The sequence below is a fragment of the Myotis daubentonii genome, chromosome 9 (genome assembly GCF_963259705.1).
Source record: "Myotis daubentonii chromosome 9, mMyoDau2.1, whole genome shotgun sequence".
Taxonomy (NCBI): Eukaryota; Metazoa; Chordata; class Mammalia; order Chiroptera; family Vespertilionidae; genus Myotis; species Myotis daubentonii.
Genome location: NC_081848.1, coordinates 82,769,455 through 82,793,924, shown reverse-complemented (window position 1 = coordinate 82,793,924; position 24,470 = coordinate 82,769,455). Strand labels below are relative to the sequence as shown.

The window sequence follows — 24,470 nt, the reverse complement described above, 5'->3', positions numbered from 1 at the left end:
CTTGTTGGGATGGAGCCAGGGGGCCCAGGGCCTTCAGGGGAAGGGCGCTGGCACGGTGGGGAGAGTGGCCGTGGGGAGGGGTAGGCAGAAGAATGGCAGGGCCTGGGCTGCAGGGAGGGCGAGGCAAGGCGGGCGGGGAGGCTGGGGGTCGGGGCTGGGCTGGGAGATGAGGTGGTGGCGGTACTGTCCCTAAGCTCTCAGGGGACTTGTTCTAAGAGCAGGGACCCGCCCAGGCCCCCAAGATGCCTGTGGAGCCCCGAGGAAGGCAGGGACCTAGCTGGGACGAGTCTCTGGAGGCGGGGAAAGGGGGTTCTGTTGCCCTCAGCTGGGGCCCAGGTTCGGTCCGCAAGCCTGCAGGGGGATCCTCTGGGAGTCTTTTTCGGCTTCCGGCTCCGGCTTGGGCTCCTTTGCCGGTGGAGACCTATGGGAGAGAGCTCAGGGGAAGCCCTGGGCCGGACCGGCTTCCCCGGGAGGAACCCCGGGAGGAACCCCCGAGGCCAGGGTGGGGACTGACCGTTTCTCCACGTCCTCGATGGTCTCCGGCAGGGGCTGATGGAGGGTCTCCGGCAGGAAGAGGGAAGCACCGCCTCCCAGGAGGGCGGTGGCTCCGAAAATGAGATTGGGGACGAAGGGATGCAGCTCCCCCGTGATTCTCACCAGCGGGGCCGTCATGCTCCCCACGCGGGTCAGCACGTTGCTCACGCCCATGCCTGTTTGCCTGGGGGAGTTCAGAGCAGGGATGGGCAGCCTGTGTGTGGGGTTCTGAGAGGACAGCGAAGGGACAGCTCCAGGGCCCTGGGCAGGGGGCGGGAGGAGCCACCATCCCACCGGGCCCCGATCCTGTGGCTGCACCGCCAGCCTCCGGCCCGGCACCTACCGGATGACCGTGGGGTACAGCTCGCTGGTGTAGAGGAAGAGGCAGCTGAAGGAGCTGGACAGGCACCCCTTCCCGAACACAGCCAGCACTGTCCTCAGGGCCTGCAGGTCTGCGGAGGGGAGAACACGGGCGGCCTTGGGCTCAGGAGCTCCTGCGTGCTCTCCTTCCTCCGCAGAACTCGCCTCCCTTTTGCCTTGGCTGCCAGGAAGCTCAGTTCCAAACGGAAAGCTGAGTAACAGCCACGCTGCTGTTCCCAGGACTTGGTGGGTGTGTGTCCTGCTGTATTCCTGTCTTTCCCCAGCTCCGATGCCCTATTCTCATTTACATTTTGTTGCACATGTTCTTGTCCTAAAATATCTCAAGTTCCATTGGAAGGATAGAGGTACATCGACACAAACACCCATACAAAATGAAAGCAACTTTTCCAAGGTCATGGTGAGGGGGGGTTGTGGGGTCTTCCATGAGCCCTGGCCTGTTGTGTCTCCATCCCAGCATGTTTTCTCCAGCGATGCCCAACCCTCGAAAAATCCTGTACGCTGGCCGGAGGCAGATCTGGGAAGGACTGACATCTCCTAGCCCAGTGGTTGGCAAACTCATTAGTCAGCCAAATATCAACGATTGAAATTTCTCTTGAGAGCCAAATTTTTTAAGCTTAAACTGTATAGGTAGGTACATTGTTATTAACTTAATTAGGGTGCTCCTAAGCCGGCCTTTGCTAAAAACGTCCTCCATCTGATTGAGGTACGTTCGCCGAGGTCGACCCCTTCCAACTCTCCCACCCACACTCGTCTTGTATACTCGTTTCATCCATCTACTTTCCGAAAACCGACTTCTGCACACGGGCCACGAGGTTTCAATCGCACCGTACGTGCGCGCCCACACGCGGTATTTTGTGGAAGAGCCACACTCAAGGGGCCAAAGAGCTGCATGTGGCTCGCGAGCCGCGGTTTGCCGACTACTGGCCTAGCCCAACTGAGTTATTTTCTACTAGTAGGTGCGAGACCTGAGCCCCAGCGAGCACAGGGACCGACTCAAGGTAACACAGTGACTTAGAGCCAGAAGCAGCAGAACTGGAGCCCCTGCCCCCTCCCCCCTCCCATCCCAGCCCGAGGCAGCCTGCGGCGCCCGCGGACACACGGGCCTGATGGGCCAGCCTCTTCCAGGGGCTCCGGGAGCCGCCAGCTTCTCACCCGAGGGCACGAAGATGAGGGCCAGGATGGACGCCCCTGCCAGGAGCAGGGCGATGACCTCCGTGGTGTGCCGGCCCAGGTAGCTCATGGAGAGGATGGTGATGAACTTGGCTGGGATGTCCACCCCCCCAAAGATGACCTGGAGGAGGTAGAGGTTGACTCCAAAATCTTCCACACCCATCGCCAAACTGTAGTAGGCGAACCCGGTGGAAAACCTGAGGGCAGGGAGGCACCGGTCAGCACCGATGGCCCACAGGCTGCGCCTCGCCCCACACTGGCCCCTGCATCACCAGGACGACGAATAGTCTCATTTTCGTTCCCCTCCGCAGCCGATGGGTAGGGGCTGCCACACGGGAGGGGCTGTTCCAATGCCGTTCTGAGGTCTCTGAGGCTGTGTCTGCGGTCAGTGGGCCAGTGCTGGCATCGACTGGTTATGCCTAACACGGGCACGGTCTAGGATGGGGTGGCACAGATGCCACATAGCTGGCCCCAGGGAAGTTCAGGGCTGGAGGACTCGCGGGGACCACAGGAGGCAGGGGATGGAAATAGTTTAACCTCCGGAGCAGCGGAGGCGAGAGCTGAGCTGTGTGTATGGTCAGATGCCGCCCCTTCCCTTCCCAGAAGTGGGGGTGGCTTCTGAGGGGCTCCTGGACCCGTGGAGCCCTATTTGGTGATGGTGGGGATGGAGGAGGCCCGAGACCCAGGGCATAGGGAGGGCTTGGAAGGGGCCGTGGAGTGCCCGTCAGGAGACCCGGGAGAAACCCAGTGTCTGTCCTCAAGTCCAAATCCCCAGGGCCAGCCTTACTCTGTGGGGTCTCAGAGGACAGACCAGACCAGTGTGTGTGTGTGTGTGTGTGTGTGTGTGTGTGTTGCGGGGGTGGGGTATGACCGGGAGGCACAGCATGGGGTGGGGGGGGACTGTGGGTAGGGATGTGAGAGCCGCTGAAGGGTTGGAGTGTTTGCCCTGAGGGCGGGGGTGACCCCAGAGGAAAGCAGACGCCGATGGCCAGACAGCACGGGGCAGGGGCACAGCAGTTTCTGGGGTGGGGGCTGGGCCGGGGCGGCCCAGGGGAGGGGCTCCTGGGGCAGGTGCCCTTGGCTTTGCCCACCCGAGGCCTTGCTGCTCACCCTGTGGTGGCAGAGGGGCCGGGGTGGGCGGGGAGGGCGGTTACCAGGCCAGGGAGAGGCAGAAGGTCACGCGGCGCAGCACGGGAGTCCGGAACAGGTCGGCCACGCTGTAGTGGTGGGCCTTGGCCAAGGAGATCTCCTTCTGCAGGTCGAGCTTGAGCTCCTGGGGCAGCGGGGGAGGGTGGGGGGTGCATGGTGAGCCGCTGGCAGGAGGGAGAGGGGAAGGTGCAGGCCGGGTGCCTGGAGAGGAGCTTGTGAGCAGGGGACACAGAGCAGGAGGAGGGCACAGCCCCAGAGCAGAGCCCAGTGTCCTGCTCAGACTATAGGCCACCCCCCCTCCCCCCCCGCCCGCCCCCTCCCCCCGCCCCTACCTCCAGGCTGAGTTTCTCTCCCGCCTCCTTCCTGCCGTTGAAGGCCGCCACCCACTGGAGGATCCTCAGGGCCTTGGGATACTTTCCAGAAAGCACCATCCAGCGGATGGACTCTGGGACCCACCTGCAGCCGGAACAAGACCCCGGGGCTCAGCCCGAAGCCCCTTGAGAGGCTGGGCAGCTGGGGCCGAGGGGTAGGAGGCCAGGAACCTGAGCTGCCTTCCCGCACGTTCCATGGCATGTACCCCTGGCCAAGCTCTGCGCCGGGGCTGCCTGCAGCCACCCCCCTCCCCCCCACCCCCAGCCCCGCTCTCCCTGCCCCTTCCAGGGAGCCTTCCTCCGCCCCCACCGGCTGCTGGCTCCCCTGGGGTGTCCTCCTCAGCCGGGAGCCTGGGGCGCTAGGCCGGGCAGCGGGCCTGGGGAGGGGACGGCGTGCTTGCAGCCGCTCAGCTGGCGGGTCTGCATGTCCACCTCCCCGCCTTCCTCGGGCTGCATTCCCGGTCCTGGGTGAGGGCAGCTTGGAAAGGGAGCTAAGGTTGGGGTGTGGCCTAGGGAACGGGCTGGAGGACCTGGATTCTCCCCGCAATGAACCCGCTCTGCTGGGGTGTGTGTGGGGAGGTGGGGATGCGAGCACAGCAGGGTCCTGGGATGGGCAAGGGGGTGCCCTCACCTCTGGGCTGTGCTTTGGGGTTGGCGCGCCCTGAGCAGTCCCGAGGGTCACTGGGTGTGGGGAGAAAGGGGTGATGTTTGGGAAAGTCTGGTCTGAGTTGAAGTCACGCCGCGGTAGCCCTGCAGGCACCAGGCCTGGCCCCGCGAGGCCTGGGGGAGTGGCCCTGGTCCCCTGGCCTCAGCTGAGAGAGGTGGCTCCCGGGCCTGTTGCTACCCCCTCCCGCCTGTGGGTCTGTGTCTGCCCTGACAGTTTTCTCAGCCTGCTCTCCCCAACATTGTCAGCGCCCCCCCCCCCCGCACCCCCCCCCCCCCCCCCCCGGCACCAGGCAGGGCCTGGCCCCCACCCCCTCTCCCTCTCCGTCAGTGACCTTCCTGGGGGCAGCGCCTTCGTTTTGTTTAGAAGAACCTTGAGGCTCAGAGGGGGCGGGGCTTGTCCCAAGCGTCACAACAAAGGGGCGCAGGCTCTCGACCGCCCCCTGGTGATCCCGCCGTTATTTCAGCTCTTGGCTCCTCTGCTCCCATCCCAGGCTGAGGACATTTCCTGGCTCCACCCTGAACCCTCTCCCCACCCCTCTCACCCCAAGATTGCCCACCCCTCTAGAAGCTTCTATTTCTCATTTGCAAATGGGAGTCCCGTCCCAGCTCTGTATCTTTTTGTGTAACCTTAGGGGGATTGCTTCACTCCTCAGAGCCTCAGCTTCCTCATCTGTGAAATGGGAACAATAATGCCCCCTCCACACGGAGATGCTGTGAGGATCGGAGACAATACAGGTCGAAGCCCCGAACAGGGTCTCGCACGTGCAGTGACCTCCCTCCTGTCTCTTGTCCCCACCCACTGGGAGTCTGTCTTTCTGTGCTATTATTTCACAAAGGAAGCTTCCAGACCTCTCAGCACCGCAGACCCCTGCAGAGGAGGTGTTCTGCCCTGCACTGCTGAGGCCTCCCGGCTTTCTGTGTCCTCCGCAGCCTGGCCCCATCCTGTCCATCTCAACCGACTCTTCTCTGCTGCAGACACAGACATGCTCCCCCCGGCGCCGTGCCCGTGTGCAGGGATGTCCTCCTCCCGCAGTGCCCTTCCCGCTGGGACAGGGACAGACGGGGCCGGCCGGCCTGGTCGGGCAGGGCTTCCCCCGTTCGGCTCAGGTGGGCCGAAGGAGGGCGTGGAGGGGAGAGGACCACCTACCAGGACAGCAGGAAGAAGGCGAAGAAGGGCGCGGACACGGTCAGCTGCAGCCAGCGCCACTGGGGGATGGCGTAGGCCAGGCCCGGCAGGATGAACTGGCCAGCGGTGTAGAAGTAGCCGATCCCGACCGTCATGACGGCCCGCAGCTGCGTGGACATCCACTCGACATCTGCAGGAGGGGCCCCAGGACCAGGTTAGGGTCCTTCTGGGCTCTGGGCACCAGCTCCTGCCCCCGTCTCTGACCCGAAGGGTTCTCTGACCCCATTTTACAGATGTTGCAACTGAGGCTCAAGAAGGTGGGGCTCCAGCTGAGGCCTGTCTGACTCCCAAGCCCATGCTCTTGACTGCCTCTCCAGTAGCAAGCGACTTCCCTGGTTTTGCCTCAATGTCCTCATCTGTATAATGGGGAGAATGGTATCACCTACGTATGTGTGTGTGTAGACTGATGAGATCGGGTGCCTGGCGGAGAGCCGGGCCCAGGGAAAGGGCTCAGTATTGGCAGCCGCTGCATAGTGTCGTCCTGTTCAGAGGGGGCCCCCGAGGGCCTCTGCCAAGGCCACAGGGGGCCCGTGGTCGAGCCAGACCCAGACCCAACCCCTGCTCAGCGCCAGGCCGGTGCCCCCCCGCCCCCTTCCCTGTGGCTCACTCAGGATCACGGTGCTCAGGGTGACCCCGGCCATGCTGAAGCCACACAGGAAGCGCAGGACCATGTAGACGGCGAAGGAGGGGCTGAAGGCTGCGCCCGAGCCGCTGGCTGCCAGCAGCAGGTAGCTGCCCGATAGGATGGGCTTCCGGCCAAACCTGCAGCTCAGAGGAGAGGGGGCCGCGTGAGGCAGCCAAGGCGGGGGGTGGGGGGGGGGCGGGCCAGCCTGGAGCCAAGGCTGGCCTCCCGCCCCCCAGGGTGCCAGGCCAGGCATGTCACTCCCTCCCCAGACAGGGCCTGGCTTGTAATTGCTTCTTTATGACCGCGTTTGCAAGGAGAGGTTTTAGTTAATGAGTGATCTCCACCTCCAGCTTAGCTGCCTGAGCAGGGCCAAAGGGTCAGCCATCTCCAAGCAGCCCATCCCCCCACCTCCATTCCCCCACCTCCACCGCTGCCCTGGGTCCACAGCCCTGGCGGTCCCCCCCCCCCCCCCCCCCCGCTGGATCTGTGGAGGCTGGAAGACTCAGCTCGCTAGGGCTTTGGGTCAGAGAGAAGACTGTGGCCCAGAGAAGGACTGGGACTCGCCCCAGGCTGCACAGCCAGGACCACTCCCACCCCCCGCCTCACCCAGCTCTTTGCCTCTTTGGGGGTCCATGGCTGGAGCGGGGGGGGGGCAGGGTCGTCACCAGGGGCTGTGCTGCCCCGTGGGAGGCCCCGGGGTCTCACCTGTCAGACAGGCCTCCCAGCACGATGCCCCCGACCAGCGTGCCCGCCATGAACACAGACTGGGCCATCTCCTTCAGTTTGTTCGAGTCGCACACCAAGTCCCACTGCACAAGGGAGAGGAGCAGCCTGCTCAGCCCCGCTCGGCCCGGGCGCTCGCTCCCCGGCGGCCCCCCACCTCCTGCCTGGCCTGAGCCAGGTCCCTGCCCCCCAGGCACCCTGGCCCCCTCCAGGCTCCCAGGTCTGCCTGTGGCTCTTCGGCCCGGGGCCTGGGGTTTTCTAAGGACAACAACCCTCTAGCATGTGTGGCCCCTCATACGACTTACAAAGGCTGCTCGGCTGTCACACCTGGTCTATCCCCTGCCCCTCTGGGCTTGCCTGCACCCTGTGGCTCCCCAAGGCCAGCCCCTTTGTGTGCACTCACCCCCTCTCCTCCGTGGGGACATCCCTCTGTGGATGCGCCTCGCTCCATCCACATCCTCACTCTCACTCTGCCCTGAGCCCTCCTCATCAGCATTTGCCCAAATCTCTCCGTCTTACAACCTCTTTCCCCCGAGGCTCCCCCCATACCCCCTTCCCTTGGCCAGGGACTTGCTCTCCCGCCCCACCTCCCGCTTCATCCCCCTCCTGCCTCTGCCGCTCTGACCTGGGCGCTGCCTCTCCCAGCCGAGGCACCCCCTCTGCGAAGCTGTGCTCCCCCAAGCCACCCACCGTCTTTCCCACCAAATCAAGGGAACCACCTGACTTGTCAGTGTAGCCCTTGGCCCTGCCGACCCCTCTCTCCACCGCACTGCCTCTGTGGGCTCCTCTCCCTCCATCCCTACGTTTCCCCACGCCCCTCTCCCTTTAGCCACCTTGCCCAGGAAATGCCACCGGCTCCTATGGCTTCAGTGACGATCTCATGGCGAAGACTCCGAAGCCACCTTTCTTCTGGCCTCGAGACCAGGAGGTTCAGCTGCCGCCTTGACCCCCAACCCCCGTGATGGCCGTCTGTCTCGCGGGCATCTCAGCGTCTGTCCGTCCGCTTGTCACCCCTGCCCGGAGGCCTCTGTCTCAGCGCTGGCGACCCCTTTATCTCCTCCCTCACCCTCTCCACAAACACTCAGCCCTCCGGCTTCTAACTGTTTAGTGTTTCTTGAATCTGGATTCTTCTATGTCCATGACGGCTGTCAGAGTGCAGGTCTCGCCGTCTTGCCCTTGTATTAGAGCAGTGGTTCTCAACCTTCTGGATCAGTGGTTCTCAACTTTCTGACCCTTTAAATACAGTTCCTCATGTTGTGACCCAACCATAAAATTATTTTCGTTGCTACTTCATAACTGTCATGTTGCTGCTGTTATGAATTGTAATGTAAATATCTGATACGCAGGATGGTCTTAGGCGACCCCTGTGAAAAGGTCGTTCGGCTGCCAAAAGGGTCGCGACCCACAGATTGAGAACCGCTGGATAGAGCAAGAGCCGATATGCATGGAGGGTTTGCCACGCACCAGGTGCTTTCCAGGCCCTCACTCCTTCTGTCCGCACGACGACCTTCTGATGGTGCACTGTCACCCCAATTTGCAGATGAGAAAACTGAGGCCCAGAGCGGAACACGGCAACGTCCACTCTTCCTGGCCCGTCTCCCAGCCTCGGATCTCAACCCCTCCTCGCCATCCTTTCCCCAGTGATCCCGCTACAACGCCTCTCACCAGCAAAAGAAACCATCAACAAAACAACAAGAAAGCCCACTGCATGGGAGAACATATTTGCCAATGTTATCTCCGATAAAGGTTTAATCTCCAACATTTACAGGGAACTCATGCAACTTAACAAAAGGAAGATCAACAACCTGATCAAAAAATGGGCAATGGACCTAAATAGATACTTTTTGAAAGAAGACATAAGGAAGGCCAAGAGACATATGAAAACATGTTCAAAGTCACTAATCATCCGAGAGATGCAAATCAAAATGACAATGCAGTACCATCTCACACCTGTCAGACTGGCTATTATCAACAAATCAACAAACGACAAGTGCTGGAGAGGATGTGGAGAAAAAGGAACACTCGTGCACTGCTGGTGGGAATGCAGACTGGTACAGCCACTGTGGAGAACAGTATGGAGCTTCCTCAAAAACTAAAATTGGAACTCCCATTTGACCCAGTGACCCCACTTCTAGGAATATATCCCAAGAAACCAGAAACACCAATCAGAAAGGGTATATGCACCCCTATGTTCATAGCAGCACAATTCACCATAGCTAAGATTTGGAAACAGCCTAAGTGCCCATCAGCAGATGAATGGATTAGAAAACCGTGGTACATCTACACAATGGAATACTATACTGCTGTAAAAAAGAAGGAACTCTTACCATTTGCAACAGCATGGATGGAACTGGAGAGCATTATGCTAAGTGAAATAAGCCAGTCAGAGAAAGATAAATATCACACGATCTCACTCATTTGTGGAAGATAATGAACAACATAAACTGATGAACAAAAACAGATCCAGAGACAGAGAAGCATCGATCAGACCGTCAAACCTCAGAGGGAAGGTAGGGGAGGGTGAGGGTAAGGGGGAGAGATTAACCAAAGGACTTGTATGCATGCATATAGGCCTAACCAATGGACACAGACACCAGGGGGTGAGGGCATGAGTGGGGGTGTGTGGGGGGCAATGGGGCGATAAGGACACACATGTAATACCTCAATCAATAAAGAAAAAACATAATTAAAAAAATAAAATGCCTCTCACAGCAGGTTCCTGTCTCGCCTCAAGCACTCACAGACTTCCTCTTGTCCCTTGGGTGAAGAGAAAGCTCTGTGAACACAGATTTATAAAGCCTCACGCCCTGGCCCCTGCCGACCGGCTTGGCCTAATCTCCCGCTAATCCCCAACACGCACCCTTTGTCCATTACTTGTGTAATGAAGTGGAGAGTCTGATTCACTAGAAATGCCTTGCAAGAATGTTCCGGAAGTGAAACAGAGCCGGGGAAGCACCACCCCTTCCTCTGCTGGAAGTCAGAAAAGAGGGGGCCATGGGGACAAGCCTGCAGGTCCTCCCCGGCCTCAGAGTGGCCCCCTGGGCCAGCAAACCCACTGGGCGCTCTGCTCCCGCGGGAGAGAGAGCCTGCGTGCTGTGCGCATGGGGTGGGGAGAGACCAGGGTACAGGAGGGAGCCAGGGGGTGTGGGAAAAGCACACAGGAGCGTCTAGAGAGACTTCGGTACTTTGTGGCGTGCTGTGCAAAGCAGGTTTTCTCCCTTCCTGTTGGTGGCGATGGTGACGACAGAGTGACTCGGGAAGCTGTGTGTTGAAGATGGTAGAGCTGCTGTCACGCTGGGTCCTGGAATGACCTCATGGAGCAGAGTCGCCCACTGGCCTGAAATGCTCATCCGAGAACTATTGCATGAGAAAGAGAAACACTTCTATATCTTTGAAGCTGTTGAGTGATTATTTAGCTACTAGTGGCCTGGTGCACAAAATTCGTGCACATTAAAAGGGAATTAATTAGAGGAAATATTTTAATATTGCTATTTGCCCTTTCTCTATAAGTGTTAGAGAGGAAAGAAAATTAGTAAAATGTATATGAAAATCTCCCTCCTGTCAGAGTCTGGGGCGTGCTGTGGGACCCAGAGTCCAGTCCCTGCCCACACTTGTGTGCCTCGAAATTGCACGAGACCCAGACCCGGCTGGCCCCACCCCCATCAAGCCCCGCAGGGCAGGGGGGGGTGCGGCCTCAGGTCCCCTGGCCCCTGTGTGATGGTATGACACCATTTGCATATTAGCTCTTTATTATATAGGATAGCCACCTAGCCTCTCCTGATATACCACACATGATGGAAATTTGCAAATGGAAATTTGATCTTCCCCCACCCCCCACCCCCAACCTCTATGCTGTTTAGTGCTTTAAGAGATCAATGTGTTTGGATCGCGAGAGGGTCAGTGTCAGACACGCTTGGGTTAGTTTAAGGCTGTCGCCTGCTCCACGGTCAGAGACCAGACCTGCGGAGTCTTGGTTTCGGCCGTGGCACTGGTGGTGATGGAGGCTTTAGAGTACCTGTTGCAAGCCAGTCTCTTCCACGAAATTGGAAAGCCCTGGTTGGACTTTGAGTCACATTCAAACATGCCACAGTCCTGCTAGGCCCTGCGGAGTCCATTCCCATCGCTACCCTCATCGCCTCTCTGCTCTCACTCCTACCACCTCCCATGTTCTCTGCTCTGGGTGCACTGGTCCCTCGCTGTCCCTTAACCAGGCACCCAGAGCCTTGGCACATGGTATTCTCTGGGCCTGGAATGTTCTTCCCCCAGGGAGCCACTGGCCTGCTCACTGAGCACGTCCTGCACCGCCATGTTTAAGATGGTAACTAACCCCCCTCAGTGGACACCCCTCCACCCCACTTTATTTTCCCTATAGCACTTATACCATCAGACATATTGCATGTTTTTCCATTTTTTGTTTGTTTGTTTCTCTCCCAAGAATGTTACCTTGATGAGGCGAGGTGTTCAGGCTGTTTGGTTCCCTGTGTCACTCCTATTGCCAGAACAGCACCCAGTGCCCAGTAGTCACTCTGTAAATACTCGCGGAATGGAATGACCATCCCCCAGAGAGAACAGGGGGATGGACAGCCTTAGCGATTTAGAGGCGGGCTGCTGTCTCCACGAGAGGTCAGAGGGCCCACCCTCCGAATGCCAGGTGGAGGGCTGCCTTGCACCACCTGAATGAGGGTGTGCCAGGACAGGGAGTGTCCGGGCTGCGAATATCAAATCCACCCCCACAGGTTAGCAAGACGGACCGGAATCGTTTCGCAACCAGACTGGAAAATGTCTCCGGGAAATGGTCTACTGGGAATGGTGAATGAGGCCTGGGAGCTCACCCCCCTGTTCTCTCTGGGGGATGGTCATTCCATTCCACGAGTATTTACTGAGTGACTACTGGGCGCTGGGTGCTGTTCTGGCAATAGGAGTGACACAGGGAACCAAACAGCCTGAACACCTCGCCTCATCAAGGTAACATTCTTGGGAGAGAAACAAACAAACAAAAAATGGAAAAACATGCAATATGTACTTCGTGGTTAAACATTAAAAGGGTCTTGGCCTCCCTGGCACCCTGAGTTGCCTTTAGAGAAGATTTCACGGCCAACACAGCCCCTCAGAGCCGACGAGAACCATGGGGCCATGGCCGCCCTGCAGATCAGCACCACCCCGTGGGGATCAGGTCTGGATGTGCAAGTGGGACGGGTCGGATTGTGTCCCCCCAAAAGGCAGGTCGAAGTCCCCACTCCCAGCACCTCAGAATGCGACGTATCTGAAAATAGGGTTGTTGCCGATGCAGTTACTTAAGACGAGGTCATACCGGGGTCGGGATGGAGCCTCGATCTAATCTGACTGGTGTTCTTGTGAGAAGAGGAGAGAGAGACACACAGGCAGGACACCATGTGGCAGTGGGGGCAGAGGCTGGGGTGACGGGCCCGTAAGCCAAGAACGCCAAGGATTACAAACAGCCACAGAAACTGGGAGAGACGAGGAAGGGTTTGTCCCTGGAGCCTGGGGCCGAGCATGCCCACACCGTGACCTCTGGCTTCTGGCCTCCGGACTGTGAGACAATATATGCCCGCTGCTATACGTCCCCCGGTTTGTGGCGCTTTGTCACAGGGGCCCCGGGAAACGCATCTACTGACCGACTCCTGAGTGCCTGACGCACCTGCTGGCCTGGTGGGTGGTGACGGGGAGGGGCTGGGAATAGAAGAGCATGGCCGTGAAGGAACCGATACAGCGAGAACCGGAGAGACGTTTACAGGCGCCCTTGAAGGTTGGGGGTAGGGAAGGGTAGGCATTTAGAGAGAGTTTGGGCGTGCTTTCTGTGTGGTTAGCTGTGTTAAACTCTTCAGAAGGCCCTGGTAACAAAACCTAAAGCTGGCCCCGGCTGGTGCGGCTCAATTGGTTGGGCGTTGTCCTGCACCGAATGGTCACGGGTTCGATTTGATTCCCGGAAGGGCACATGCTTGAGGTTGTGGGCTTGATCCCCGGTAGGGGGCGTGCAGGAGGCAGCCGATCAATGTTTCGCTCTCACATTGATGCTCCTCTCTCCCTCTCCCTTCCTCTCTCTCTAAAAATCAATCTATAATCATAAAAGCATAATGTGCTGATTAGACTGGACGGCCGAACAGCAGAACGACCGACTGGACTGCCTTCCGGACGACCATCTGGACGACCACCTGGGACGATGCTATGACACCCACTGGCGCCAGGCCAGCCAAAGCGGGTGCGATGCGATTGGTCAGGGCCCGCCCATCGCCCCATGATCACCCTGCAGAGGGGGCCCAGGCCACTGACTGGTGGGCTGTGGCGGGGCCTCCCTCTGTGAGGGAAGCCCGGGTCCCAGGTGCCAGAGGGAAGCTGGTGCTGGCAGCCGGGGGGGGGGGGTGGAGGGGGAGAGGAAGGCCTACTCTTGCATGAATTTCATGCACTGGGCCTCTAGTGTATAATATATATAAATGTATGTATTTTAAAGACACCCTAGAGCTGAAGGCTCAGTTATCTCCAGGTGTTGATGGTGTGGTTTATGTTCCCTTTGACTTGGCGCATGGGCTGTGGTCCTAATCAGGTTGACTGTGAAAGCGCCCACTACCATCTTCCCTTTGCCGTTGTCACCATTCCCTTCCTCTAGCACCGCTGCCAGTCCTCCTAAACTCATGCCAAGGCCATCCCTTCTGAGTGCCAGGAACATCTGTCCTGGGCGCCTGGCACGGGCGGGTGGCCAGCAATATGTGTGAAATGGACAAGTGGCTGAGAAGCACAGCCAGATGCTCACGGTCACTCCTCGTTTCTTCTCCGACAGCCAGCATCCTCCCTGACGCCAGGAGAGGCGTTCTGTGCTAGCTGCTCACACAAGGTCCACGGGGGTGGGTTCAGGGCGCCAGACCCAGCTAAGCACCCACAGGGCAGAGGTCCGGGGGTGGGGGCTGTGGGCCACGGCTCCCCTCCAGGGAACCGGAGCCCACAGGGAGCCCTGCTGAGACGGGAAGTGGGCTGGCAAGGGCGTGAATGGACGCGCGATGGGGCACAAAGACCCGCACCCTCTGCTCTTGGCCAGGCTCCCTGCACCTGGGGGTGAGCCGCCTCTGCAGCCAGCAAGGCCCGGTGTCTCCCGCCCGCTGGGCTCGGGCTCCGAGGGGGCCTGGCCTCCACTCACAATCCCTGCTCCCCGCACTCTCCACTGAAAAGAAAGTTTTGTTTCCTCTTAACGTCTTAGCTCCTTCTGAAGAATTCCAACCTCAACCCCGTCTCTGCTGAACCCAGAGAAAGGAATGCGCGGTCGGTCACCTCTGCCAGGGAAGCTCAGGGACCCGGGGTGGGGGTGGGGAGGGACCCAGGGCTCTGTGCTCACTCAGACCCGTAGCACAGCCCTCCCCCGGCCCCCTGGCCCCCTGGCCCCCTGGCCCTCACTGTCCCAGTGGAGAGGGGAGGGTTGGAGCTGGGACCGGCGCTCAGGCCTGCGCTGTTTCCAGGCGAGGGGGCTAGATGGGGCCGCAGGGCGAGGCTGGGAAGAGCTGCGGCAGCTGAATTCTCCTTTATGGGGGGCCCCCTCCCCTTCTGGGGACAGTTCTAGGCCATCTCTATCAGCAGCAACAGTAACAATGATAACAGCGATAGCAAAGGGGGCCATCGCCCAGTGCTCTGGGGGTGCCGGCCCTGTGCTCTTGCTGTCCTCGCGGGACCGTCCACACGCACCCCGGCCCTCTGATCCATGTCACGGGGCAGGAAACTGAGGTTCTGGGGTGTGACAGCCCTAGAAAAAGGCCGAGTCAGGATGTGAACTCTGCCGCTTGGCCTGGCTCACACTCCACACCGTCCAGCTGGGACCAGCCCCCGCCTCCGCTCCCCTGCGCCCGGTGCAGGACCCCGAGGCCCGTGAACCCCGCGTTTCCCGGGATCAGATTGTGAGAACCCGCCGGCGGGGTGTGAACAGAGCCCGATCTGCAGCCTCCGCTCTCGCCAGGCTCTCTGGAGCCCTTGGTGGGTCGTGGGGGTCGCCACTTCCCAGCACCCCTCCCGCTGGGCTCTGAGGGGGCACGGCCCCCATTCAGTTTAGCGGAGCACTTACTGTGCGCCCAGCCCTGTGATGATAAGACACCTTCTCCGCCTGCAGGAGTCCCTGAGGGAGAGGCAGACCCAAGAGCAGCGGCCTCCACCCCCGCTGCCCGCTCCTCCCACCTCCCTCCTTCCCGGCTGTCCTGGTCCTGACCGCGGGGCTTCCTTACGCTCCCAGGGCTGTGCCTGTGCGTCCACCCATGTTCCTCTCTCCGCTTCAGCCTGCCGCCCCTCCCGCCCTCCTTCACACTCGCACCCACGCTGGCTGCCGACTCAGAGAGGCCTCCGGGCCCCCTCCGGGCTGGTGGCGGCCCCTCCTCTGGGCCCCAGGGCACTCAGGGTTCATAAAGCTCCTGTCCATCCACGCCCCAGGCCTTCATTTCACAGCCCTCCCCGCACCAGGCGCCGCTCCAGCTGCTGGGATGCAGCAAAGCCGCTGCCCAGCCCTGCCCGGCCAGCTTGCACACCCCGTCCTCTGGCAGAAATCCTGGAGGGCTCCCTGGCTCCTCAGCGGAGGTGGGCTCCTGACCGTGCCAACCTCACACACCCACGAGGCCCTCAGTAAACCTCTGTGGGAGACGGGGCGCACTTCAGGCCCCGTGCTCGGTGCTGGGGTGCAAAAGCGCACATGCCCGGGAGGAGATATAATCTGGGGGATGCAACCGATACGTCAGGAGCAGAGCCTCTGGGGTCAGGGGGCGTGACCTCGCACAAGCTCCTTAACCCCTCTGTGCCTCAGTTTCCCCATCTGAGAAGTGGCCTTGTGATACGAACTTCCTGCTGGCCCTGGCAGGAGGGTGGAGCGTGTTAATATCTACAGAACACTGAGGCCAGGCCTGGCGCGTAGCAAAGGCTTTATGCAGCACCACATAGTCACGGCACACACGAAAACACACAGGGCGTCCTGGATTCCGATCCCGCCTCCGCCAGGTCCCAACCCGGTGGAACCCTGGGGATGTCATGGGCCGAGGCTGAGCCCGAGTTTCCGCGGTGGTGAGCCGGAGAGACTCATAGTCCTTCCCTCGCGGAGATGCGTCTCCTGAGATCCCAGGAGCCCCCACGCGGAGCGCGCCCGGCTCAGGCCTGGCCCCGGGAAAGACTGAAACACAGTCCTTCTAATGAGGCAAAAGCAGGACCCTGCCCTGGAAGGAGAAGGAAACAGTGGCCTCGGCTCGCTGCTTAGATGCCACCTCCTCCAGGAAGCCCCCCGACATTCTGGGCTCCCCCCCTTCACCCCCCCGCTCTGAACTGCTGGGACACTTGTTCCTGTGCCTCTAAGGGGCCTTGGCTTTTCATTCCGGCTCCTGAGGCCGACCGGCTGTGGGCCCTGCACCTGCACCTCCCGCCTCGGAGCCTAGTTTGTTTGATCTGCAAAGGAGATCAGATCACCCTCAGTGAGTGTCAGTGCGGATGAAACTGGGAGACAGTGTCTGCCTGGCGGTTTGCAGATCCTCCGTCAACGCCAGTCCCCGCCCGGCCTGCCAGCCCATGAGGGTCTGATGTAGCTCTCACTCCCAGGCACCGGGTGGCAGGCCAAAGGACCACTGGCCGGTGAAGGCAGACATGAAGGGGGGGACCCAGGCGTGCCTCGGGCGTAAAGGAGACGTTTTCCAGGACGTTTCCACCCTCCACGCTGCCCACTCCCTGCCCCCTCACCTCCCACCGCAGGGCCTTTGCACAAACAAGACAGAATTCCCTACGTTCCCTCCCTCCTGCCTCCAGCGCCCCCTCCTCCCCGCAGCCAGCCCCCGTGCAGGCCCTCGGCTAAGGTCGCAGCCCACAGTCCTTGGAAGCACGTTTCTGGGGGGCCGGGGGGTGCTTTCTGCAGTTGCTGTGACCCCACTCTGCCGTGGGCCCGTGGGAACAAGGACGGGGCGTTTCGCATCCCCAGGGCGGGCTGCTGGCCGAAGAAACCGGCACTGAGAGTGGGGAGACCAGCTTCTGGTTGGTAAGAGCTGCGCCCGGCCGCGGGGTCCTGCCCTAAGCCGCGCAGAGGGCTGCCTCGGGGCGGGGCGGACGTACCTCAGTCACAATGGAGTCCCCGGTGCTGCTGTTGTAGGCCCAGCCGTCCAGGCACGGCTCGGTGGCCCCCCGGGTGCCGTTGGGCAGGCTGGCGTTGGGTGGGGACACGAACCGGAGGCACGGCTCCGGCTTCCCGCCGGGGCCCACGGGGAGCAGCCAGGGCCCCGCGGAGGCGTTGGGGGGCGGGCGGCAGTGGTGGGCGGGCGTGGCGGCCGTGAAGATCTGCAGCAGGTTGTGGTTGGCCATGCCCAGGATCGGGAGGCCCAGCAGCACCACCAGGAGGAACTGGAAGGGGCCCGTGCTGTTCACACTGTCCACGAGCTTGGAGAAGGTCATGGCGCCGAGAGGACCAGCCAGCGCTGCGGGGAGGGGGGCGGGCGGGGGCCGGGAGAGGGACGTGCACGCGGGTGAGGCGGGGGCCTGGGGGTGGGTGTGCCCCGGTGTGTGTGTGTGTGTGTGTGCAGCGTCTGTGTCAATGCATGGGATGTGGGGCTCAGCTGTGTGCACCCACAGGCGTATGAGTGGCTGCGTGAGGACGTGCCAATCGCACGTACACATGTGGGGTCACAGGTGCGTGCCCACAGGGGTCTCCGGGGGTGTGTGTATGCAGGCTGGAGCTGTGTGCGCTCGGGCATGTGGTTGTGTGTGGATCTGGGGGCGCAGGTATGTGTGACTCGCCCAGACTGGTCACACGTGCTGCGTGCACGGGGCAGAGCGGGTTGGGCAGCTGGGGCCAAAGGGCAGTGGGGCAGCGGGGGGGTGGGGTGGGGTGGACAGTGGGCGAGGGTGGGGGAGGTCCCTGGCTGCTCCGAGCAGACACGCAGGGCTGCCTCGGCCTGCCTGCTGGGAGGGCGTCCCCAGGCCCAGCGTCCCCTGGCTCCTGCCTGCCCCCTGGGACTGGGCCCATGGACGGAGGTGGCGGAAGGGCCAGGCCGGTCCGGAGGGCAGAAGAGACGCGGCGGGCGCAGTGCGGAGGGCCGAGCCTTGGCGGTTTCCCGGGATCCTGGGGGCAGGGCCCAGGGGCGGGGGCTCCCTCCCTCCTCACCTGGTGGCCGGGCCCTGGCTCCCTCGGTGGCACTGGTGGGGCTGGTGGTCGCTGGGCTGAGGCCCTCGCTCTGTCCCGGTCCCGCGGCCGCTCCGGTTGGGCCGCTCGGCTCCCACAAGCTGTGTTTGTGCCGCCCGGGGGGGGGCTTATATAAGGCATAAGCTGTTTCCCGGGCTAATGTTTGACTTTCTTTGGGGGATTATCGGCCACCCAGCAGGGAGAGTGTTGTGGGCCCGGCAGGCCCCGCTTCCTCAAAGGGCTGCCTCAGCAAAGGCCGGCTGGCCGTGTGGCTGAGCCTGCGGGACGCTGGCCGGCCGGCAGCCTACCTGGGGGCCCCAGGCCATCTCTGAGCTGACGCCCTGGGGCTCAGAGCTGAGAACAGCCAGAGAGCGCGCCCCTGTCCCGGGCAGACAGCATTCTCGGGCCCATTCCTTGCCCGGGGCCTCTAGACAAGGCGCCTGGACACTTGGCCACCAGGGAATGGTCGCCACGCCCAGGAGAAACTGTCGCCGGCGCCGTCCCCAAGGGCTCGGAGCTGCCATCCCCGCCCCCTGGGGCAGCCAGGGTTCCCCTGTCTGAGCCTCAGACCCACCAGCTCAGCCTCCCCCTCCAGCCCTCTGCACGGACGGGCTCCTCGTCGCCCACTGCTTCCCTCTGGGGACAAATCGCAGTCTCTACTCCTCCGTTTCCCCCTCTGAGTATTATTTTAATTCTATAATAATGCGTTTCATGCATAAAATACGGGAAACACAAACACGCTACACAAAACAGAACACCCAGTGTCACCCCGAGCCAAGCGGGGAGGGTTCCCGCGTGCGTTCCTCCGGCCTTGCCTGTGGGAGACTGCGGTCTGAGCCCCATTTCCCAGCTGCCAGCACGAGGCTGCTTTGAGCCTCACAGCAGCCCTGACACGATTCTCGCACGTTCCATGAGGAAATGTGGCACAGAGAGGTTAAGGAACTTGCCCAAGGCCCCCCAGCCAGGAAGTGGCAGGGCAGGTCGCGTGCGGCACTAAGCTCACTTCTGTCTGGTAAAGGTAACTCTTTTCTTCTTTGTTTAAAAATATTTTTATTGGCCCTAACCGGTTTGGCTCAGTGGATAGAGCGTCGGCCTGTGGACTGAAAGGTCCCAGGTTCGATTCCAGTCAAGGGCATGTACCTTGGTTGCGGGCACATCCCCAGTTGGGGTGTGCAAGAAGCAGCTGATCCATGTTTCTCTCTCATCGATGTTTCTAACTCTCTATCCCTCTCCCTTCCTCTCTCTAAAAAATCAATAAAAATATATTAAAAAATATATTTTTATTGATTTCAGAGAGGAAGGGAGAAGGAGGGGCAGAGGGATAGAGAGTCAGAAACATCGACGAGAGAGAAACATCGATCAGCTCTGCCTTCTGCACACTCCCCACTGGAGATGTGCCCGCAACCCAGGCACATGTCCCTGACCGGAATTGAACCTGGGACCCTGCGGTCCACAGGCCGACGCTCTATCCACTGAGCCAAACCAACTAGGGCTCTTTTCTTCTTTTTTTAAAAAAATATGTTTGTTGATTTCAGAGAGGAAGGGAGAGAGAGAGATAGAAACATCAAGGATGAGAGAGAACCATTGATCGGCTGCCTCCTGCACGCCCCCTACTGGGGATCGAGCCCACAACCCAGGCCTGTGCCATCTGCCCTGACCGGAAATGGAACCGTGACTCCTGGTTCATTGATTGATGATCAACCACTGAGCCACAGCGGCTGGGTGGACGTCAACCCTTTCTACAAAGTCTAGGGGCCCTGTACTGACTCTGTTAGCAGTCCCCGCCCCCCCACCCCGCCCCCAAGGCCTTCAACAGCCCTGCCTGCCACTAGCTCACCTCTCTGCTTCTCCCTCCGGAGATCCCTGGCAGCTGCTCACCCCCGCCCCCTGCCCCTGCTCTGGGGACAGGGTGGGCCCCCCCAGAGGCCCCCTTTCTGGTGAGGGAGGGGCTTCCCATTCTTGAGCTACGGGGCTCCAGCTGGGCTCCCCCACCCCCCAAGTCTCCTCCCATCCCCCCACCCCCCAGGCAGGGTCAGGCCCAGCTTCTCCTCCGGCTCCCACCTGGGCCCAGCAGCGATGGATGTTCTCAGAGGGGCCCAGGCAGGGCCGGATCCGGAGTCATCAAAGAATCAAAGAAAGACCCCCCCCCCCCCCCCGCCCCAGGCAGCCGCAGGGTTGTTTTAGGAAGCTTTTCGGCTGTGAGGCCGCAGGGAAGCTGGGCCGTTGCCCTGAGCCCCCCTGTCCTGGGCCTGCTCCCTCCGCGAGACTTCTGGTTCCTTGTTGGGCCTGGGTTACCCTCCTTCCTGTCCTTGGGGAACGTGGTTTAAAAGAGCCTGCTGATCACCCCCCGGCCCCTCCCCCCAAGGCTGCTGGAGGGGAGCCGGGCAGGGATGTCGGAGCTGCTCAGTAGGGAACCCCCCCACCCCATTGGAGGTGTTTGGACTCATGATACCTGAGCTGAGGCATTACGTTAACTCCCGGCAGCCGTGGGGACTGCCCAGGCTTCTGCTGTGTGACCTTGGGCAGATCACCTCCTCTGAGCCTCTCGTTTCTCTTCATTAGTTAAATAGCTTAAAAAAAGAAAACACAGCCCTGGCTGGTGTGGCCCAGTGGATAGAGCATTGGCCTGCAGGCTGAAGGGTCCTGGGTTCGATTCCGGTTAAGGGCACATGCCTGGCCAAAACCGGTTTGGCTCAGTGGATAGAGCGTCGGCCTGCGGACTGAAAGGTCCCGGGTTCGATTCCGGTCAAGGGCATGTACCTTGGTTGCAGGCACATCCCCCGTGGGGAGTGTGCGGGAGGCAGCTGGTCGATGTTTCTCTCTCATCGATGTTTCTAACTCTCTCTCTCTCTCCTTTCCTCTCTGTAAAAACTCAATAAAATATATTTAAAAAAAAAAAAAAAAAGGGCACATGCCTGGGTTGTGGGCTCGATCCCCAGTAGGGGGCCTGCAGGAGGCAGCTGATCAATGATTCTCCCTCATCATTGATGTTCCTACCTCCCTCTTCCTTCCTCCCTCTCTGACATCAATAAAAATATATTTTACAAATAATAATAAAATAAATAAACCAAACATGAAAAAAACCACCCACCAGGAATCTTTTATTCAAACAATATATTGGGTTCATAAGATCATTATGTAAGGCAGATACTAGAGGGGACAGTCTGGCTAAAGTGGGGGGGGTGGAGAGAAAGTGTCCCCCCACAACCCTAACCACCCCTTCTCCCAACCTCATCCTTCTCCGTGGCATCTCCCTCCCCAGGCCACCCCTGCATTGTATTAGAGGATCCATCACGCCCCCGTGCTGTGATCCTAAACTCAATATGGTGAAATTAACTTTTAAAAGAAATGATGCATTTGGGAAAACGTATGTGCTAAATGCATTTTTTATTTGAAACATGGCAATCCATTTTCTTCCTCCCTCCCTGCCCCTCCCTTCCTCCCTCCCTCCCTCCCTCCCTCCCTCCCTCCCTCCCTCCCTCCCTCCTCCCTGCTTCCCTTCCTCCCTGCCTGCTTTAAGCTGGGAGTTTCCTTTAAGCTGAACTGGGCGCAGTCAGTGTCCCCTGTTCTGCTGCTCAGACCACGTCCCCAGTGGGGACGGTGAGGCCGGAGCTGTCCCTCCCCGGTGGCCATGCTGAAGCCCTGAGCCTCCGTCACTGCTCGGGGACCCCAGACTCAGCCCTGCCCTTGGGAGGCCCCAACAGAGTAGGCGGCCTGCGTGGGTGGCGTCGGGCTGTACTGGAGCCAGGGACTGTCCTCTGCCCTCAACCCTACCCGCCCCCCCCCCCCCCCCATGGGCCGAAGCTAAAGGTCCCTGTGGGAACAGGACGTGCAGGGACGAGGGTCCCGCAGGCCTGGACTTGGATCTCGACTCCACCCCGTGCTACTTGTGTGGCCTTGGGCAGGTGATGTCACCTGTTTAAGCCTCAGTTGCTCCACTTGTAAAGTGGGGGTCAGCGCCTTCTTTGCAGGATTGCCGGGGCTTTATTTATTTGTTTAAACATTCCTAGCTTTTGCCCAAGTTGTAACTGACACACTTTTATGTTTGTTTTCTAAATTGATTTCAGAGAGAGGAAGGGAGAAGGAGAGAGGGACAGGAGCATCTGTGATGAGAGAATCATTGGTGGGCTGCCTCCTGCACGCCCCCTCCTGGGGACCGAGCAGGTGCCCTGACCGGGCATCCAACCGTGACCTATGACCTCCTGGTTCAGAGGTCCACGTTCAACCACGGAGCCACGCCAGCGGGCGGATTGTTGGCGTTTTAAATAAAGTGCACAAAGCCCTGAACACAGTCCCAGCACAAAACTTAACTGAGGGCCAGCCCTGCGGGAACAGGCCCGGGGGCTGAGCAGCCCCGGAGGAAGGAGGGAAGCGGGCAGGAGGCCGGAGGCGGGCGACAGGAGGGGCCGCTGGGTGCCTGGGGCACAGGCTGGAAGGGCTTGAGGAGGCCGGCGGGCCCTGGAGGCTGTCCGTGGCCCTGGGAGAGCGTCCAGGCCCAGCGGTCACTGCCCAGCCACCATGCTGCAGACAGGCTGGCCTCAGGTGCCACCGCAGGTGCCACCCAGGCACAAAAGGGACACAGGGACCGTTCCTGGGTGGAGGGATGGTGCTGGCGGCTGGAGCCGCACCCGGGAGGGTGAGCTCACAGCGGAGGCCGGGCGGGGAGAGGCGCCCCCTGCCACGATGGAGATGTGAGTTTGGGGGCCCTCTGGCCCCCTGAGCCCAGCACAGCCAGCAGACTTACGTGGGTCGGAACCCCGCACAGAGTCCAACTGCCATAGGACCGCAGTCTGACTCTCCGGCTGCAGGCTGACGGGACAGACGCCACGTGCCCATGTCCCCCTTGGCCTTCTGCCCACCCAGTGCCTTAGGCAGGGCTGGCCGGTCCCGGCCGGGGATGGGCGGCGGGCGGGCTGGGTGTGGGCGACAGTGAGTGGTGAGCGCAGGGCCGTCCAGTCTGCGGGCAGCGGCGGCGGCGCACCAGCTGGCGTTGCCATGGGGACATGCAGGCTCGGGGCTGCCAGATCTTCAGAGATTTTTAAAAATAGCTTGAAATCTGGACTCTGTGTGAAATTCTCCGATTGTGTAGGCGACCCCCCTCCCACCTTCTGGAATCCCTTTGTCTGTTCTGCTTCCACCACCTCCGGGAGCCTCGATTCCGGGTGGGAGGTCGGAGCCCGGGGTCTGACCTCGCCCGGCTCCCCGCCGGCCCCAGGATTTGGCGAGCAGGGCCTCCAGGAGTTCGCTCATCGGCAAACCTCCGCCCAGCACCGGCCGAGGGCTGGGCCCTGCGTGGAGGTGTGAAGACGGGGGGGGGGGGGGGGAATGAAGGAACACGGAGCCCCGCTCGGGGGGTTCGCACCCCTAGAGGGAGAGAGGCAGGGGCAGGCGTCCGTGCAGCCGGTCCACGTGCCAGGCGCTCTGAGGACACAGCCCACACGCTTCCCCTCTGAGTCACATCCGCCGCGTGGTCCCCCTGCAGCCACCGTGGCAGGTGCACGGATTGGGCCACGCTGCTCTTTCTCTCCCAGCATCGTCCCCCTCGCTGCTCCCCAGGCCGCCCCTTCCCGGGTCCTCAGACGTCCCCTCCTCAGAGAGGACGCCCGGGACCAGGCGAGTCCCAGTGGCCCCATCCCCTGGGCTCTAGCGACGCCCTCTCTGCCCAGCGTGCGCCCTCCACAGCCCTCGTCACGGCCTGGCACCGCGGACTTGCTATTGCCTGTCTCCCCTGCCCCGACTGCAGAATGGGCGTCCTGCCCCGTCCCAGCCTCAGGAATGGTGAGGAGGGCGGGCGTGGGGCCCAGGAGGTGGGGAGCCCAGACCCTGCCGTGGGGTCTGGTGACCTGGGTCCTGGTGGGGAGCGGGAGCCAGCCCCTCCTGCCCACTGCGCAGAGCATCCATCCTGCTCGCCTGGCTTCCTGCCCCCCCCCCCCCCCGCCTGCTCTGCAGTTGGTCCCCCCACTTGGCAGGAGAGCTGAGTGGAAACGATGGGCGAGGCCTCGGAGCAGACGGCCCAGGAGAGAAGAAGCCGTCCACGGGGGCGGCGGAGGGAGAGGCGGAGCCGGAGAAATCCCCACTCGCCTGCCCCTCCGGGTCCGGGGCCGCAGGTCTCCCTCCCGGGGGGACGGGCTGAGGCGGGGGCACCATGCCCCGCGACGCCGGCCAGGGCTCCTGCGTGTGGAGGGCCTGGCTGTGGGGACCGCTGTGGTGGCGGAGGTGCCAGCAGCCAGACACACAGCTGCTGGGGCCGGAGCGTGAGCCCGGCCGGGGCTGGGCCGGGAGGACGGTTGGGTCAGGCGGTTTGCACCTGCTGAGCCCACGGGGTGTGAAGCAGAGACGTGGTGCCCCGGGGCGGGGGTGTGGGGGTGCGCCCCGGCTCTGACCTTGTGTTAGTTTCCTCGGTGCTGTTGATGGAAGTGGGTGAGTTGGCAGAGAACCCAGAGCTAGGACACAGGGCGTCTCCATCGGAGGACAGAACCCGAGTCCAAAGCGATCGGGGCGGGGGCCGAGCTGCCCTTCCTGGGTGTGCGA

At 61.2% G+C, this 24,470-nt stretch overlaps 1 protein-coding gene across 1 annotated transcript; it reads right to left on the bottom strand.

The window, feature by feature from the left end:
• Window positions 1–150: 150 nt before the first annotated feature.
• Window positions 151–18,045, bottom strand: SLC22A8 (solute carrier family 22 member 8). Its single transcript, XM_059710318.1, has 11 exons — window positions 17,922–18,045; window positions 16,877–17,235; window positions 6,788–6,891; window positions 6,065–6,219; window positions 5,419–5,587; window positions 3,567–3,690; window positions 3,240–3,358; window positions 2,068–2,282; window positions 878–986; window positions 515–718; window positions 151–421 (listed from the first exon to the last, which is right to left on the bottom strand). The coding sequence occupies exons 2-11, from the start codon at window positions 17,210–17,212 to the stop codon at window positions 322–324; spliced, it is 1,635 nt and encodes a 544-aa protein (XP_059566301.1). The 5' UTR covers window positions 17,213–17,235; window positions 17,922–18,045; the 3' UTR covers window positions 151–321.
• Window positions 18,046–24,470: the final 6,425 nt, after the last annotated feature.

Bases quoted from the DNA above. Each gene is read 5' to 3' on its own strand.
- SLC22A8 (XM_059710318.1), bottom strand. From the start codon at position 17,212: ATGACCTTCTCCAAGCTCGTGGACAGTGTGAACAGCACGGGCCCCTTC. The intron at 5,588-6,064 runs GTGAGCCACAGG...CCCCTCCTGCAG, and splicing joins CCTGAGCACCGTGATCCTGA to ATGTCGAGTGGATGTCCACG. The intron at 3,359-3,566 runs GTAGGGGCGGGG...CCGCTGCCCCAG, and splicing joins GAGAGAAACTCAGCCTGGAG to GAGCTCAAGCTCGACCTGCA.